General features: G+C 39.3%; 1 protein-coding gene across 2 annotated transcripts in view; it reads right to left on the bottom strand.

The window, feature by feature from the left end:
* The window catches only part of arnt2 (aryl-hydrocarbon receptor nuclear translocator 2), a 51,654-nt gene that overhangs the window by 9,379 nt on the left and 22,877 nt on the right, over nt 1–19,398 (bottom strand). For both annotated transcript variants that reach the window (XM_062390753.1, XM_062390745.1), the window contains exons 8-17: nt 18,321–18,406; nt 15,970–16,046; nt 13,158–13,292; nt 11,839–11,913; nt 10,594–10,745; nt 4,532–4,607; nt 3,861–3,984; nt 3,605–3,707; nt 3,342–3,480; nt 2,793–2,943 (exon numbers count right to left, since the gene is read on the bottom strand). In XM_062390753.1, the coding sequence (XP_062246737.1) occupies nt 2,793–2,943; nt 3,342–3,480; nt 3,605–3,707; nt 3,861–3,984; nt 4,532–4,607; nt 10,594–10,745; nt 11,839–11,913; nt 13,158–13,292; nt 15,970–16,046; nt 18,321–18,406 (1,118 nt within the window). The remainder of the gene's footprint in view (nt 1–2,792; nt 2,944–3,341; nt 3,481–3,604; nt 3,708–3,860; nt 3,985–4,531; nt 4,608–10,593; nt 10,746–11,838; nt 11,914–13,157; nt 13,293–15,969; nt 16,047–18,320; nt 18,407–19,398) is intronic.

Here is a 19,398-nt window from a genome sequence, read left to right as displayed (position 1 = left end):
ACACTGATTTGTTGTTCTTCTTTCTTTAATGAGCAGTTAACAAAAAATGTGGGAAAGAATATTGTACAGTTAATGTATCTAATATTGTGTTGGTTATATTTAAATCATTCATTGTGTTTTTTTTGGGGAAAAAAGAGGATAAAATGAAAAAAATCGCATATTAAATCGCAATATTTGGGGAAAAAAAATCGCAATTAGATTATTTTCCCAAATCGTTCAGCCCTACTCACAATGTATGTTTTATGGTTTTAATTGCTTAATTGTTTAGATGTTGCCAGATGTTTGCTCATCTTTATCCACAATTGAAAGTAGAAAAACACCAGACCTTATTGATTATCATTATTTCAGTGTGATCTTAGGTGATTATTATTTTTACCACATTGTTATAATGTAAAATGTATTCTGATAAGTTTAGGTCCAGGTCACTTCCCACACATACATAATTGACTGGCATACAAGGAAACAAAACACCATTCATCTCAGAGCAACATTGTTTAAAACACCACACATTTCATTACATTTGAATTACGCTTCTGTCCAAAGCAACTTGCAATAAGAGAGACAGCCTACAGGCTATGAGTGAGCACTGTTACTTTGACATCACAGTGGGTGTGGAGCAGTGCTTACTGACACCTTCCAGCAATGAGGGTTTGGGTGTCAATCTGCCAGTTGTAGCCTTGAGTGAGTTTAATCTCTCGACCCATGTTTTCATGGGATTAATCCAGGAAAATCAGGTCCAAAGACCTGCAGGTTAACTGGAGACTTCATCAAAAGTGATGATGAAAGAACCAACACAACAGCTCTTGCAGGTAGACTGCTACACTAACAACAGCAGTGAATCCCTTTTCACCAGGGCCGGGTGATATGACTAGGATTAGATATTTCCTCTAGGATTTTTTAAACTTCCAAGTTCTGTACATGTCCAAGTAACTTCTGATTAGTGTTGGTGTTCATTGTTAAGGTGTAAAGCCTGAAACATGCTTCTGCGACTGCGTCTGCGTCTTTTCACACCGCTGTGGCGCAAGACTCGTTTTCATTCATGCTTCCCCAACCGTTGCGCGTCTTACAAAGCAATTCCGCGCCAGAACACTAGGCGGGTTAATGCTTTTTGTCGAAGACGACCTTAGAGACGCCTTCTTTCTTCTTCGTCGATTGTTTATTTACATAGCCACTGCGGCTCCTCGTAGCCTTTTTCTGGCGGACAAATCCGCCAGTCAGTGACAGGTTATACAAGTGATCATACTATCGGATATCTTCTGCCAAGTGCTCTTCTATTTGGTCCATATTCGTTCTTCTAAATCTTCCGTGATTTCTGCCGGTATTATGGGACATGAAACCGGAAATGCAGCTCCAAAAGGGATGTAGAGCAGACCAATCACAGCCTTGCGGGCTGAGTGAGCTTGCAGAGCTTTGCCGTAAATTTTAGAAAAGGGGGTCGACACCCGTCAGCACGTAAGGAGGGATACATAAGCACGTAAGGGACCCGGAAGGGCTCTTGCGCTTACGGGCCCGTGAAAACGCAGAAGCATGTTTCAGGCTTAAAGTGAAGACAGCTCAGTGGGAGAGTGTGGAGGGAGGAAAGTATTAACCAAATTAACTGATATGAGCAAGATTAAGAGGTTATAAATGTCGGTTTTGATATGTTTCCGGTTAATTGCCCCGCAAAAATTAAGTTGCAGCTGAGAACAGTTTTCAGACACACAGCAATCTTGCACCTTGTGGATATAAACTCAGTTAACTGAAACCAAACAGCATTGATTCCCTGACTTTTCAGCAAATTAGTCCATCCAGCTCTACAGCCATGTCCATGCGGGGAGGCTGTGCTGAGAGGTAGAGTGGTCGTCCTCCAACCTAAAGGTCGGCAGTTCGATCCCCAGTCTGACCCATCTGCATGCCAAAGTGTCCTTGGGCAAGATGCTGAACCCTGAATGGCCCCCCATAAAATAACAAAGTGCTGCGAATAGATGCACTGTATGAATGTGTGTGTGAATGGGTGAATGTAAAACTGTACTGTAAAGCGCTTTGAGTGGTCATGAAGACTAGAAAAGCGCTATATAAATACAAAACCATTACGATTATGTTGCTGTGTTAGCCTATTTCCATGAAATTTTGCCAAAATGTCCTTGGATATCTTCCTACGAGGGGCATTCATGGATATGGCGCTAGCTTATCCACTTCCTGTGGACTTTTAGGCTTAAAACAAGGTGTAAATGACCTTGTTTCAAGTAGAATATGAATGTCAAGGATTGTGGACAATGATACCACAGGAACAGGATGGAGGTATGTTAGGTTGTTCTGATGTATTATTATGTCTGTAGAGGGAGTCCCCATTGACTTCAATTGTATTGGATGCTACAACACTGTTTACCCCTGAGACTCCAGAAGTGTTTTTAGACTTAACACTTCATCCACCCCTCCATTGGCATAGTGGTGAGTACATAATGAGTGACTATTCATTTTTCAGTGAACCATCCCTTTAAAGGTGCTCCAAAAAATGCCTTAATATTTGGTCTGAGAGAGGCCACTGCATCACTGGTGACTTATCAGTACTACTATAGTCGCATTGTTTTAACGTCATTGCCAAGCCCCACCCTACAAGATCTTTTAACAGTGAGGTAGGTATGTGTCAATATCAATGTTGTTCCTCAATCCCTATATACATATTGGGTTTCTATATACATACACACACAGAACAACAAACCAGTGTCCGGAACTCCACAGCAACACAGGTTGTACAACACAACAGATCACACAGCAATAAATGAGGATAAAAGATGAAGACAAGAGCTCACCAAATGCTGTGCTGCGGTTTGTCAGTCCTGAGTAAGCGTTGCCACTAGGAGAGGAAGTGGCTGGTGATGACAGAGGACTGTAGGAGGCCGGGTCGGTCTGGTAGCTGTGGCCAGAACCAATGCCAAATGGACTGGACTGGGCTTTACTGGACTGGAGAGCACAGATAACGAATATTAGAGCTGTAACTAAACATGTCAGTGTATGAAAGTTATTTAACCAAGTTTCCTGAAAACAAAGAATGAGTACTTATTTAAACCTTTCTTTTGCATGTGCAGAATATATGTTTGAACCTTCCTACATCTCTTCACTTTTTATACCATTATCTTAATTAAGTTAAAGCTGCATTTAGTTTGTAATTGTTATTTAGTATAAATATTAGCCTGCAATAACTTTACAGAACACACGCGCCCATATCTTGGTTACATTAGTTTGGCAACTGTCAAGATTGCTAACTTTACTTTAGATGCTTTCACTTCAGCAACAGATAATTTTTGTGCAAGTATTTCTGTATGTGTGTGTGTAAGTGTGTGCGTGTATGTGTGTATTACCTGTCCCGAGAAGGGGGGTCTGTTGCCGGACCATGCAACCTGGCCTGGATTGAGCTGCCTAGATATCTGAGCCAGATTCTGATTGGATGAACCTGATGGCTGGATATCATTCACACCAGGGACGTGGATCACAGATGAACTGTGGGCACAAAAAAATATTACACACATAGAGAGATCCCCCCAAAAATATTGTGAATTATGAATCGTTAGGCTACACTTTTCTCCAGAGAGACATGCTGCTATCATATTTCACTGGCATGTACCTGAAGCTTTTGCCAGAGTGTCCTTGCTGGAAAGGCGAGCCCTGGGAGTAGAGCTGCTGTCCTCCAGCTGTGGAGGAGGGAACCATCATTTTCTTATCTCCCGCTGTACACACACATACACACACAGCCGCATCAGCATGATAAAAATAACAAGGAAGAGATCACTCGGCATTTAAAGAAGTGCAATGCAAAAAGCAAACATCAGGGCGTGTGTATGAGGCTGATGTTTGATTATTTCTATGTGTGTTTGTCGTACAGCCAGAGATGCCGGTGTACATCTCAGCAAAGCGTGGGTCTCTCTCCTGGGAGAACAGAGCCTCCGTCTTGTCGATGTTCTTGCCTGCCTCATGGACTCCACTGCTGACGCTGGCCACAGGAGCCTGAGGGAGAGAGGGAGTGCATGTCGGGGGGAGGTAGGGGAAGAGCGGGCGAAGGTGTGGGAGATGTTTGGGATTATTTGTTTTTGGTTATAATAAAATGCCAGACAAACACAAGTTGCACATACACAAGTGAAACCAATTCCATCCACTTTTCAATGCTAATTAGAAGCATTTTAGCCAAGAGGATAATCAATGAGATTGTTTTCTGGTCTGCACTGCTTCGCCAACCCCTAATGAAGCTCTAATTAAAGGAAAATTCCAGTTTTGACAACAAGTCTTACTGTTAAACACCTGATTATAGCTGTGTTAACAAAATATATTGCTTAAATCACATTTAAGAGGAAAGATGTTATTTATTATTTATTTCTTTACATGGACTGCTACTATAGATTAATAGATGGTGGAGGACAAATTCAATTAAAAACAAAAGGCTTCTTATGAATAAAATGCACACAAAATGTAGATTATATATATTGATTCAATCCACTCTTTAACTGATATTCATTACGATTTGAAGGTAAATTGCAGTTCTTAAGTGGATTGTTACCTGGGACAGATCGTAGGCAGTTAGTCCATCTCTCTGGTGAACTTCCAGCTCTGCCTGCTGCTGCTGCTGTAGCTGCCTGCAAAAATAAGTATAAGGAAATGACAGTTCTTTTCTGGCCGACTATGACTATGCCAAAGTCCTCCACTGTCCAACAATACAACAACACCAACCAGGGAAGTTGCTGCAATTTCGGTCACTATCTTCCTTCAGAAGTGTTTATGCAGAATGCTATGATGTCACAGTGAAGTTAACCTTTTATCTTTTAGATATGGAGTTTTATTTTATCATTTCATTATTTTATTGTATTAGACATTTGTGTGACATGTTGTATTCCCTATTTTACAACATTTTCCACACAGGATTGTAAAATCCTTGCTCATCCATACTGGTAACCATGGTTAAACATCATCTTGCATTATATATCACTTGTCCAGATGCTGACTTGTGACTTCTAATGATCAACATGCTTTAGCCTCAGAATATTCCGTTTGTTTTCAGTCACACGTATCTTATATGTTATCTGGAGACATTCCCAGACCAGATGGGATATGTAATCCCTCCAGCAATTATGGGTCTGTTTTGTACAACTGGGAGGCTCCTGTCCTCCCAGTTGTACAGATGGACATGGATCAACTCCACAGGGAGGCATGCAGGAGGCATCAACATCTTATCTGGATGTCTGAGCTTTTCTTCCTGTCATCTTCACATCAATTGAACTGGGTTTCACTCAATGTTGTCCAACCATGTCTTGAGGCAAAAGGGCTTACACCTATTCTGATCAGCGACACTCTAAATTGCAGCGAACACCTTGGATTTACAAAGAAGAGCGAGATGTGCTAAAAAACAAGATTTATTCTGTTATAAAATGCAATACATGCTGATGAGTGATCTCCAATATCTGGTTAAACAGTGACTGCCCCAAAGGGACATTATAAGAAGCAGAGTGAGCGTGCCCATAAAATGGCAGTGCAACTGTATATCTGAGTGAGACAAACAGTTTGAGCAGTAGGAGAGCAAATTTGCACTTGATCAGGTACTATTTGAAAGAGAGTTTAAGGGAACAAAATTTGACCGTGAAATGAATAAATAATTGTCTCGAAATAAAGGAGATGCTCTTGATTAAAGATAGGAAAGGAACTTTAATTTCCATGTACAGTGGATGTTCTTGTCTGATTGCCTGTTTTAAAAGGGCTCAGACTCCCTGTGGAGAAAACTAATTTCTGCAGATTGTATGATCTCATTATTTCAGCAATTATTGATGCGGGCTAAAAGGCAGATCAAATGGCAGATCCCCATCGCCGCCATGCTCCTGTCGTGCTTTTTCACAGAAGCCAAGTGCAACACTTGCATTACTACAAACATTGTACTGATCCAGCTGTCAATCTCATGCTCCATATGTTGGTGCTCCTTAGAATACAAATCCTTGTATATACAATATACAAACCATGAAAACGGAGTAGGTAAAAGAAAATAAGCACAGATTAGCTTTTTTAAATGCAACAGACTGGAAGGAAATGAGATGGATACACTAATTGTGTGATCGTTTTGGATTATGAAGTCCAGATGAATCAGTGAATATCGCTAACTGCTGATTCACAATTTGATATTTATAAATTTATAACACAGTTTCTTTAGTTGAAAATGAAAACAAAAGAAAGAAAGAAAAAAGAAAGAGATAACTGCCTTTACACCTGTTAAATTGCATCACAATGAAGACTTGATCACCTCTAGAGTGGGTTTTGCAGATCGGATTACCATCTCTTCTCAATATGAGCATTTACACCTGTATTGTCATCGGACTCCAATCTGATCACCTAACACACATTGAGATAGTTTTTTATTGAGGAGATCATGACATGAACAAACGTGCTTTTGTAATTGATAGTAACGTTATACTATTTGACAACACCAGCTGTACCGTCCTTCTCTCTAACACGCCCACACAATCACCCTACATTATACTGCAATCCAACAAAACAACTTAATTCACTGAATCATTGTTATTGCAGAATTAAGACACATCTCTTAAAATGTATGTAAGTAAAATAAATAAATAAACAAACTATAGATTAGGGTTGAGGCGAATACTCTGATAAAACGAGTATCCAGTACAGATAATGTAATTTTACGAATACCAATCCGAGTTCAATGTGTCAATATCCGTACTCGTGATGAATGAAAATCCTCATTGGATAGCTGTGTCCACATCATGCCTTGATAGGCCAGCCACACAGAACTTCTCCCCTACACAGAGCCAATAAAAAGTTCACTGCTGCTGAGTCAGCAACGCCACACATTACAATCATGTCTTGTCCCAGCCACTTTGTCCACAGGGATATCTATGATCATATATTCTCACCATCCACTGGCTGAGCCGTGATGGACAAACCCGGCTAGAACGGACATGGAGCAAGTGCTCCTCTCTCTCACTCATACACACAAATAAACCACATAATTATAATGTGTTTTACTTTGTGTAAAACTAAGAAATAAAGCTCCAGCCAAAAAACTATGACAGGTAGTAAAAAAAAACTGATCAGTAACACACAAACATCACAATGTGAGTATGTTTATGAAAATATGCATTTTACTTAATACTTCTTAATACTGCAAGTGCATGTGAAGTTTACTCACTGAAGTTTATAAAAAACTTGTTCTGAATAGTTCTCTTACTCTTGTTATCAAAAACAATTCTATTCTAAGGCTGTTCTGTAAATAGTTTTCTAATAAACAATAAATACGGCAACTTCTGATCAACCCAAATCCATGTCAGGCTTAATAAAAAATTTCCGGTTTAAGGCAGAGTACTGGTATGGATAATTTAGTTGTTTGAACATATACCAACAATGGTGTACATGCTCATCCCTACTACAGATTACTGATCAGCAGGTTTTTGGCCTTGATAAAACCACGTGTACAAATTTAGGCAAAAATGAATTTGAGGGCACAAACTTTTTATTCCAGAGCACAAACCCCTGCCCCACTTTGTACATGTAGAAATGCTGGCTTTAACAAACTATCTATTTGCGTTGATGATTCATGTGCAGTCACCTGAATACTATTTTTGATTTTGTGTATCAGCAAAAAGAGTTGATTAGTAGTCAAATCCCCAAATCGTATGAAATAAGGCAGATCTTACTTATTTTTGGTTAGATGCCATTTTTCCATTTCAACACAACACCTAATATAGTAATTCAGCATCACCTGACTTGTAGAAAATATTCAGAAAATATGGTTAAAAAAAAGTGCATTTAGATTCTACCTTGAGAAAGCTTAGGTTTATTAATCAAAAAATGCAGTGTTAACTATGATGGCTGAGATGTAGCTCTGTGTGAACATGCTTGTCTTATATTGATTTTCACTTCTTCGCACAGATACAGTACATTGATGTGATCTGACAAAAGGGCTTAGGGCCATGCTGCCACAGCAGGATACTACAAGTTCAAGTCACTCACTCTCCACTGCCTCCTCACATTTAGCTTATCCAGCCAAAATAAGCTGTAAATCAGGCTCTGCAGAGATTTACTTTACGATTTGCCTGAGAAGACCAGATGGAAGATCTGAAAAATTTGGGGGCAATTTAGGACAATGCACAGCTGATGCGAATAAACAATGCACAACATAATTTGCCAATTATATTCCAATTTCTCTGCCACGTTCAGGGATCTACTTTGTTCTTGTGATCACATAAATTTCATAAACAGACAAGGTTCTTTCATATCTTGTAGATAATTTACAATGCACATCATATTAGGCAATAATTAAATGATAACATTATTCCTTGAACAAATTTATACCGCATCACTTATATCATCACCAACATCTCCCTATTTATTACACAAAATTGTCATTGAGTGCTGTATCCACTGAGCTCTTTGGATTAAATCAGCCCTTCTCTTTTCACTTTTGATCGTCTCACTGGCCTATGTCAAACAGCAACACAACTCTGAGCAGCAAAGAATGAATCAGCGACTTGCACTTGGATCGTGAACACTTTCCCAGAAAACGTGCCCTGTGAAGCTCCTGCCCCACAGCTGAGCAGTCTGCATATAACCAGAGGACACTCAAACCACCGAAATGAGTGTTGCGCAAACATGCACCACCGGAGCACACACAGATGTTCACTGTGTACACTGAGCTGTTCAAAAGACAGCTCATCTATGTGCATGTTCAACAGCGTAAAGATTTTTGCCTAATCTGCTACCGCTAACACATAACATATGCAGACATGCAAAGTATTAATCATGCCATGAGGACCTTGAGAAAGCAATCTGCTTCTCAACTCCGTAGTTTTCCGATAAATTTGATTCTTATTTTTTTTGCTCAATAGCAGAATCATAAATCTAACACATATACTGTTAGAAGTGTGCCTGCCATCGCAGCCTCAGGGGTCTGTTGGAAGAAATTCATGGCGGTGATCACACACGCATGCACGCACACACGCTATTAGCTTTATGTTTACACTGGTAATTGGTTGAGCTCACGGCAGACCTTCACTGATGATGACAGCCAAGAGCACATACAGGAGGGACAGGACACGAATAGCTGCACATGGTGTCAAACATAGTGGTGCTATCTTCCTGTGAAGCACAAACGTTATTTGCTCCACTGTACTGTTTCAGATCTTATTGAAAGGTCATGCACCCTGGTGCAAGGAGAGGCACATTCTGTGCAATTTCGCAGCCCGCAGGTCAGGTACTCAGTGCACTTTGGTTCCACCATATTTCCGTTATTTTACTAAATAAAAATCACATATACGCACAAACAGGCGGCATCTTCTTGTCCATTTATTTTCAGTTTTTTCAGTCAGTTAACATATGATCATGCAGACACATTTTTTCTTCTGGACTGGCAATAATGACAGCTAGACAGGACAAATGAATGATTCCTAGCAGCTTCACAATCCACAACAGTTAGTGGGTAGTCCATACTGATGGCCTTTCCTTCACCTTCTCACTGAGTGTCTTTAAAGCCGCCTGAAGGCAGCGGCTATCTGTTCCATCTGTCTCTCACAGGAGTAATCTTGTCTCTGTCAGACCAACATGACATACAGCACATCTGCTGGTTACATCTTATGCAACCAGCAACCAGGCTTCTGCAAAAGAGACATACAACCCGTACCAGTGCGTGCAATAAACTTGCTTTAATAAATTATTTTAAAGTTTCTACTACAAATCAACATGCAACACCATAGATGTAAAACTTTTAATATTGTCTAATACTGGTAATTTTCTAGAACAGCTACAGCAGTTTCTCATCTGCAGTTTCAGCATCTTGACTATTTTTCAAGTGCGGTTCTCACTAAAGATTTATATTTACATAAGTTATATTGTCATCATGTTATCATTAGACATCTTTCACTATTGACATTTTTTAATAATTTTTTACATGTGTATTTCACAAAGGATAAACAAGAGTCAGTTGAGATTACATAGAGTGAGACTCTGCACCTTTCACTTCATCAACAACAAAGACGGTGGTTGAATATCATCTGCCCTGAGTGTTCTTGGGACAGACATGTTTCTCTGAGTGGAATCTTAAAACAACCTCTGTCTAGAATTACACGTGATGTTATGAACAAATGCTACTACTCACGACAACTGGTGCTGGTCTCTAAATAGAAGCCTCTGTGCTTTGCTGTCTCATGCTATCATTAGAAATAGAGATGAAATGTTTTCTTTCTTTAAAGTTGGCATTTCTGTCAACTTTTATTCTCTTTAATCTGGACTGTGGTGAAAAATATCTCATAATTTCCAAGAAAATCAATGAATACCTTTCTTAACTGAACGGAAATATGCTGGTGAAAACTTTTCTAGGTCAGCTTTTCCTGGTTTGAACTTCAGTTCACTGAAGGGAAAACCTTAATGTAGTAGAATATGTTGCTTCTTAAGGCAAAAGCGAGAACGCTCTGTTCTTGTGGCTGCCACAAGACATGCTGTGTGTGTGTGGGTGTGTGTGTGTGTGTGTGTGTGTGTGTGTGTGTGTGTGTGTGTGTGTGTGTGTGTGTGTGTGTGTGTGTGTGTGTGTGTGTGTGTGTGTGTGTGTGTGTGTGTGTGACCTACTTGACGTTGGTGTTGGTGCAGATGATGTACTCTATCTCATCAGAGTATGGGTTCTGGAAGGTGAAACTGCTTGTTCGGATCAACATCCACTCTCTGTTCTTCATTCGGAAACGATACATCACTGACAGAACTTGTCCCTTCAACTTCACCACCTGCAGAGGAAGGAAATCCCTGGTCATTATTGTGTCTGCTGTGTCTTAATTATCTGGCTGGGTCCAGATGTGAAAACAGAAGCAGAGACTGAAACTACTGTCACAACATAGTTTTATGCATTTTTCATCAAACTACATTTTCTTCAACATCTTCCAGTCGGGTCATCTGGGAGTTGAGACTTTAACCAGGAGAGTGAAACATTCACTTCGACATATAAAACTGCAGCTATGCAGCTCTAATCAAACAGAAACTCATCCCACCCCACGAGATTAGGCATTACTGTATAATTGAAAATGTTGAACATTTTCTTTGTATTTATCTACATGTCACAGTATCCACATTTTCTTTTTTAATCAGACCTGCTTCAACTATTGATTAGTGTTGGTGTTCATTGGTAAACGACAAAATGAGGCCAGCAGGAGTGGGGGGGAGGGAGGGGCAAGGCAACCTGTGTGTCGATCCTAATTCCAATTAGCAGTGGTGACAATGTTGCAGTGGCAGCGGACAGCCTACAGTGAATCAGTGGGCCATCTCAAGACTATAGGTTTCAGATCAGATTTTTGATCGATTTTAATGAGGAGCACCCAGCAACATGATGGCAAAGAAAGAAAAGGGTACCAGTTGTTTACGTCGGCCCAATCTGACTGTAGAGACTCAGTGAACTCTTACTGAGTGTGGATTTTGTGAAAGAAAGACTTGTGGAATATATTTGAGTGTGTGCATGTGCGTGAGCTGGCTGAGAGCCAGAGGTTTTCCCAGTTCATGCAGAAGGAACATTCCAGGTGGTGTTGACATTTTGCTCGATCAAGCTGCTGAGAATGACAGAGTTTGTGTTTAACTGTATGGATCCATCTCTATCCATCACCAGTGTCTACTCATCGTAGATCAAGAACGTGCTTCAAACTTTGTTGTTTAGGGGTCTGCACGCTTTACTCGTCTAAAGTATGCCTTTCCTCAGTCTTTCTGTAACTTGGTTTTGAAAAGTGCCATTAAAAGTAAACTTACAGGTTATTTTTACAGCAAATAAATGAGCATAGCTTTGTCAACTTTTTTCTTTTCCCATTTCTCAGATTTGGACAGTCCATGTCTTACCTGTTGGAAACTTTCTCTCAGATGACTCTGATCCTCAGGATGACAGAACTCCAGAATATCTTTTCCCAACAGGTCCTACAGGACAGAATAACACTCATATAATAATAATCAAATAAATACTCAAACCAAATTACATATTGCATCCTATGTACAGTGTATTGTCCCTACATTTGTCCCATGCTTGTTTTCTTTAATACAACAGATTGACAGGTTTGTTACATTTGGTAAATTTACCATTGAATCAAGACACAACCGGAGCCACAAACTTATCTTTCTGAAAGAGGAAGCTGGAATGTTTTCACACTAGATGTCACATGTGATAAATTAAACACAAAATACTGAGTTCCAAATCTAATGTTGTTTTTTTTTGTCAGATTCTGAAATAAAATGAATCATTCATCAACCTGTTAAATGAGGTGAGAAAGTGATTAAGAGCCGACTGCAAATCGTTATTTCAAAAGGTGAGAGCAAATTGCAGATGTTATGATCTTAGTGAGACAGTAAATGAAATGCCAGATATTCCATCTTATAAATAAGAATAAAGAAAAAAATCTTCTTTTTGTTGATAATAACGAAACTAGGACTGAATTTGATGAAGATTTTTTTCTTGTTGAGTACTGGGTGATGCATTCATTGTGAGCAGCCACAGGACTGTGTTTACCACAAATGACCAGTGAGGGCTGTCGCCTTCTTCCCAATGTGAACACAGTTGTTCATGTGCTTGGCTGATAATTACAAATTACAGGAGAAAGAAGAACTGGGCAATAAACCTATACCAATAATTACAGCAATACATTTTCATCAATAGAAATTTAATAAGAATCCCATGATTATTGATAGCACATAATTGCTCTACCTCGAATTTATAAAATATTTTTCTGTTTATCAAGTGTTTGTAATACTCTGCTAATAAATAATCATTTGAATTTCTTTATAAACATTTTGGCCATATCATCCCGCCCTAAGATGAAGTGTGAGCTGCAGTGTGTGGCTAAAATGATCAAGACAACAAACATGGATAATGCATTGGGTTTGCATCAGCAGCAAATACAAACAGGAGCAGATCAGAAATCATAGGAGCTTCTTTACATCATTATGAAAAATCCTGAGTATAACGTGTAACAAACACTAATATATGCCTATTTAAAAAGAGAACCCGGTTAATTGAAGTAAATTTTGAACGAAAACCTCATAAAAGATCAATGTTGGTAGTTCACTTTGCATATTAATAAGCTGCTAGGACAAAGTGAATTTTCCTTTCATGATACTTAAGGGCTGGAAACCCCTCCATCTCCATTATAAATGTGTTCTTTGTTCACCTGAGGCTGATAACCAATGACGTTGATACAGCGCGGGTCAACGAAAGTGATGACGCCATCTGAGTTGTGACGTGACAGGAACTCTGTGGGCACCGACAGGCCATTCATATCCATGGAGACTGGAGAACTGGTCACCTGAAGGAGGCACATACATATTTAAGATGAAACATTTTATTATAGAGAAAATTGAATAGCATACCTCAATGTTTGACACAAAAAAAAACACACTCAGTCCATGACTCTATGACAAAATAGCCTGAAACTATTACCTGGGTTTATTTGTAACAACTCAATAAAACTTACTGTGGCCGACAACAAAAGATGAATGTATATCAATAGTGAAAAACACAACATCTGTGGTCAATAATCCTTCTTAATAGTTTTTTTTTTTTTTTTTTCAAAGACTGTGAGGAACAAATGAATAGATCAAAAGAAACAGAGGAAAATGTATTTACAGGCCCTCCTTCACTACTACACTGGAAGACTTTTGAACTTGGAAAAGCAACAGCAATCAAAAAGCACAAATCAACTCAATTTGAAATCTCATTTTTGACATGTCTTCAGATTAGGTGGAAAATAATATCACCATAGCATCATAGGACAAAACTATTGAAGGGTAAGACTATAATAAGACACTATTGTGTGTCTGTGTGTGTATTTTGTCATTTTGTTTTGCTTGCTAGATAAGATTGTAGGTGTTTTGTTGTTGGTTGTATATATTGAGAAACCTCATGAAAATGTAAAGCTTTATTACATGTCTTTACTTCAACACTAATAGTTACCATTACCAGTTGTCATTAAAACTCAAAAGATGTTTAGTTTGTCCAGTTTGAGCAACCATAAAAAACATGGCGTCCTCCTTAGAGAGGAAACGCTCCCGATGTAAATACAAAGTCTTTAAATATAAAAGGCTCTTTCTTGGGTAAGGAAAACAACAATTTGCACAGTTTATATGAAACACTAGTGAAAACCTCACTAGGATTCTTTTATATTCAATTTCTGCCAATAGATCCCTTTCACGTAACTCTTACACACTGGACCTTTAAAGGCTGCTTGTTGGCTGATCTTGTTGTTGATGACCTAATGTATCACAAGATAACATTATTTCTCTCTTTTTATTAGTTTGATCATCTCTCACAGTAAATACTGTGTAAAGATTGTTGAAGAGCACTGCCTTATTACATTACATTACATGTCATGTCATGTCATTTGGCTGACGCTTTTGTCCAAAGCGACTTACAATTAGTACACTCATTTAGGGGTTCAGTATCTTGCCAAGGACACTTCGGCATGCAGATGAGAGAGAGTGGGGTTTGAACCGGCAACCTTCTTGTTGGAGAGCCACCACTCTAACCACTAGGCCACACCACCCCCCGCCTTATCATGTCAAGATAAAAAAAAAGCATGTTTGTGCATGAAGAACACAACCTGAACATGATTGGATCCTTCAGACCACATGTGATGGCGGTCTGGCTCCCATTCTGATAAGATCTTAGCGAGGTGTGAATGCCATGAACAGTCTGGACACATTCTTAAGAACAAAGTTCACACATCATTTAGGAAAGTCACATAACTCTTCCTGCTCCCGTAAACTGACTGTCAACAAGGTACAATCAAGCTCTTCATCAGTGGAGGGAAAGTAAGAACAGGCCGCACAGCAGCAGGGAAAGTAAGAACAGGCCGCACAGCAGCATCACTTCAGACCCTCTCGAGGGAATGCTACAACTTAAAAAACAAGGGACGAGTGACTGAGAAGGGAAACCAAGCTTCTTCGTTGGCTCTGACTGTCTCTTTAAACAATGAAGCCTCTTTTGTTTTTTCTCATCAAACAGTTCCTGGAACCAGAGAAAATAACTCTGAGTCAAGAAAACATGGAGCTAAACGTTTGTTTTGCACATTCCATCGCATCGATGACGAACCATGAAGATTAGACTAATTAGACCATTGACAGATTCAAAACACAATGACGGCATTGAAATGCATCTACACAAATAGAAAGTATTGCAATCCAGTGTTGCATGACTCAGATGTTTTGAATGGAATGAATAAAAAGGTGACACGTGGGTTTAAGAGAGACTGAAAACTCCAGATCGTCTGTTCTGCAGTCAAGAATCTGCTGAGGGTTAGATGGTTATTTTTTTCTGCTTTAGGATGGAACCAAAGTGAAATAATCAGCAAATAAAGTTAAATTTCTCTAGACTAGTTTTGTTTCTCACAGCTTATTCTCCCACCAGCTGTCTTCATCACTTCTCTCTCTCCCTTTCTCTTTCACTCATACTCACAGCTCCTTCATGCAGACAGTCTCTCTTTTTTTCAAACTAGTCTTTAAACATGACTAAACATGTCCAACTCTTATCCTAACACTGATATCAATGACAACATGTGTTTCCTCATGTTTGTAAATGCATCTGTACACAGTTCACCAGATTCAGGTCTGTTTGTGACGGTGAGACTTGCAAAACCAAGAACGTTTGAAGTGGAACTAATTTTATTCCCTGTTTCCCACTCTTTCTATAAATTTCTGCCTTTTTTATACAGTTGACAATAACGACATGATTGGGGATGAGGAAAGGGAGAGATGGGAAGTGACAAGCAACAAAGGCACCAAAGTCAGAGGATGTTCGTGTGTGTTTGTGATGGTAATAAGAACAAGGAGGAAATATGAGACAATATGTTCAACCCATCTGCTCCTCTGCATAGATCAAACACACTTCCAAACACACACACATTCACAAAGAAACAGACCCATAAACAGACACACCGACAAGAAAAGTTTTATCTGGATTAGGTCAACAAAAACAACTTCACAGACCTGCAGTCTTCCAATGGCCACTAGGCAGTACTTCCCGGTCTGACCTGCCTCTGTATCTTCTTCTGGTATAGTCATACCTGAGGAAAAGAGATCGGCAGAGAAAGAAAGAGAAATGTTGAAGAGAACCATTAAACAAACATTCTTCACAAAGCATGAACACCTATTTCTCCATTTGCTACTTGAACTTTTCAGCAGTGAGCGGTAATCTATTGGCCGACACAGCCACTGCCCCTTACAATGATTTATAAATCATATTTTGAACATCAAGCCTCCACACTCTAAGAATGTTTTCTGCCCAAACACCAGACTTCTGCAACATGTTTCAGAAAATTCCACCTCACAATCTTTCTCTCACTTTAAAGAGAGCTGCTTTTACTTTACTATAAGCTTTGGCGTGGATTCAAATAGTTACATGTGTATCCTTTCTATTCAGGCCAAAGAACAAAAACACATTCATATATATATATATATATATATATATATATGTGAAGAACCAGAAAGGAGTGTTTTTATTACACCATCATATCACCCCATTAACAACACTTACCACCTCAAAGGTGCATGTGGATCCATGGAAACCCCTAAGGAACCACTTCATTTCCTGAGTTTCACTTCAGCGTCTTCATTTCTTGTGATAAACTAAATATTCTGCCATCATTTTTTTCCCTCGATTCTCACAATCCTAAAAAGACCTTTGAAAACCCATATTCTAAACCTTGTCTGGATCTGAAAGATACCAAAAAAAATTCCTGACCAGTCATCTATCGCAGTTTACCAGACAGCAGAGAGAGAGATGAGACTTTGTCATGCAAAAGCATGACCCTGTCCTCACTTGTTGACACATTCCTCTCCTCTAACACAGTTTTCAGTCTGCAGACATTTTACTTCTGCTCAATGTGCAAGGCATCTGTGTCTGCACCACATCTCTATTGTCAATCTGGGTCTTATAAGTGTTACGTGCGTGTGTCTCGCATGATGACTCTCTGCCAGCAGCATTTTGTACAAAACATTCCAGAGAAGTATTTTTAGTGCAAGGAAGCAAAGCATGTGCCAGTGATTTCAAATCACATATGGTGAGTGTGTTGTGTGTTTGTGTTATCGCTTACAATGTTCCAGCATGACCTCAAGGTTTTGAGAGGTGATTTAGATGCGTTTTACTTGAAGTTGTTCAGCTTCAAAGCCCACCAACACACCTGGTCTGAGAATGCACATACTAATGTCTGCAAACGCTGCACTCTCTGTGTTTTTGTATACTGCGAGTTCATCTGAGGTCTTATACTGAAACTGGTACAGCCACTAAGATGACTGAAAGTTAATAGGAATAACTACCTACTTCTAAAATACTTCTATTCTTCTAAAACACATTCATCCAAATTTAATAACATTTTAGATGATTTTTTTCTGGTCAATAACTCCCAAGTAATGACCAATTAGCAGTCCCAGAAAATGGGGGCTAGAGTGATGTGACTACAAGGTCTGACTGGGTGTGGATGTTGATTTTGGCAACTAAAAGAAAACGGTCAAAATATGTCGCAACACATGTGTAAAAGGTGTAGTGGAAACATGGGTATAAATATCTATAAATATTTGAAAGCAGTTCACAGATACACTAAATAGTTTCAACTTAAAATACGGTTCAGTAACTTTCTGAAACAGCTAGTCACTCTAGCTTTTAGACAACATGTCTCAAAGAGGAGAAACACAAGCGTTTAGTAGACTATTGTCAGCCATTGATCACACACATTTATTTCTGGGGGGAATGTGGAACTGAGGGAAAATAAACGACAGTGTATGTGGGAGTTCATGTCAATGAAGGAACGAATTCGTTTTTCAAATATTTGCAGCTCTGTGGCAAAAAGGAATAAGATACACATAATAATTTGTAGTGGAATCGATTCAGTTCTGACCTCTTTATGCAACTTGTTGACAAACAGAAAATAAAACTAAGAATATCACCAAACCTGTCCTTTAAATGCAAGTCTTGAATTGAATTAGTTGAATGGTAAAAATAGTTCAGGGTCTGAAAGAAATGTAATTAGACTGTGAAGCAGTAGTGAAAATACACATTGGTCCAAGGTTTTAGTTGGCAAAGGGCCCATTATCTGGGTTTTTGTCTGCAGGTCAGTAGAACGAATGGATGCAGGTGAGCTTTAGGGTTTTTTTTTATGCAAAGTAACAGATGTGTATTTTGGCTGACCATAGCCAAAGCTGTTGAAGACTTGTGGTTGACTCCAGGTCGGGATCCAGAGCCCATAACTGCTTTAGGTGAGACCAGGACACCCTCACTTTGATATAAAGTTTGGGTGAAGCAAGGATAGAGACGAGTGCATGGAGCTTGGATGTGTACAAACCTGCAGGGGGCCAGGCTTTGATGTAGCCAGTGCAATGCACCACAGAGTACTGAGCTTCTCCTTCTTTAGACGGTCCAAGGCCATTCCTGTCCATTAAACACAGACACACAGACACACACACAAACACGGGAGCATGTTCAATATTCAGACACAGCTGTGAAAGACCTTAACTAACAATACTCTACTTCTTAGAGACATTTAGACAATGTCGACATTGAGCAGATTGATTAATTTTGTAAAAACATATTTTACTCTGTCCTGACTAATGGAGGGTTCTTCTCCCCGTAAAGTGGAACTTTTCCTAAACAAGCTCCAAACTGTGTAAATCTGACAATACTGCTTAGATGTGTATGGGGTAAACATAGGTTTTCCGTTTAATGACCCAAGCCAGGCCAGTCAAGAAGACATTTAAGTCTTCTTTACCTCTAACGATCACTGTGAAAGTTCATTTTAAAAGCAAAATACACAACAGAGCTGTTGTAGGAAACCTGAATTTATCTTCAAATTACATTTTTTAATTATGATTTCATCAGAATAACTGCTAGCTAAAGGACCAGTCTCGGATTGTGTGACATCTAGTGGTGAAGATGCATATTACAACCAATTGAATGTACCCCTCACCTCACCCATTCTAGGAATGTTGGAAAACCTTCGTTGGACCTTAGGTAACATCAAAATGTTACTTTCTTGAGTATTTGTTTTGATTTTCCCACTGGGCGCTATTGTAAAGACATGGCAGTGCAAGATGGTGTCCTCTGTGGGGAAGTAAAACATCTCCACATTGTTACGTGCCTAAACGCTGTCTTGGCTCATTAACATGCACTATTGAGACACTCTAACTTGGACTCTCCAGCTCCCAGCTCCAGTTGACAGGCGTTAATGTCTAATGACGGGTGATGATGACCTCTTTGTTTTCAGCCTCCAGCTCATTTGTTAAAAGTTTGGCAAATCTTTATTATGAAAAGTCCATTTGCTTTGGCTCCTTGCAGAATCTGCTCACATTGTTCAAGACCTGCATTAAAACTAAATGACTGATACAGAGAAAACATCTAATTCTGATTGTTACTGGAAACGATTC

Source organism: Platichthys flesus, chromosome 1 (assembly GCF_949316205.1).
Source record: "Platichthys flesus chromosome 1, fPlaFle2.1, whole genome shotgun sequence".
NCBI classification, from domain to species: Eukaryota; Metazoa; Chordata; class Actinopteri; order Pleuronectiformes; family Pleuronectidae; genus Platichthys; species Platichthys flesus.
Note: the sequence above shows the minus strand (reverse complement) of the source record. Positions and strands in the feature narration are given on the sequence as shown.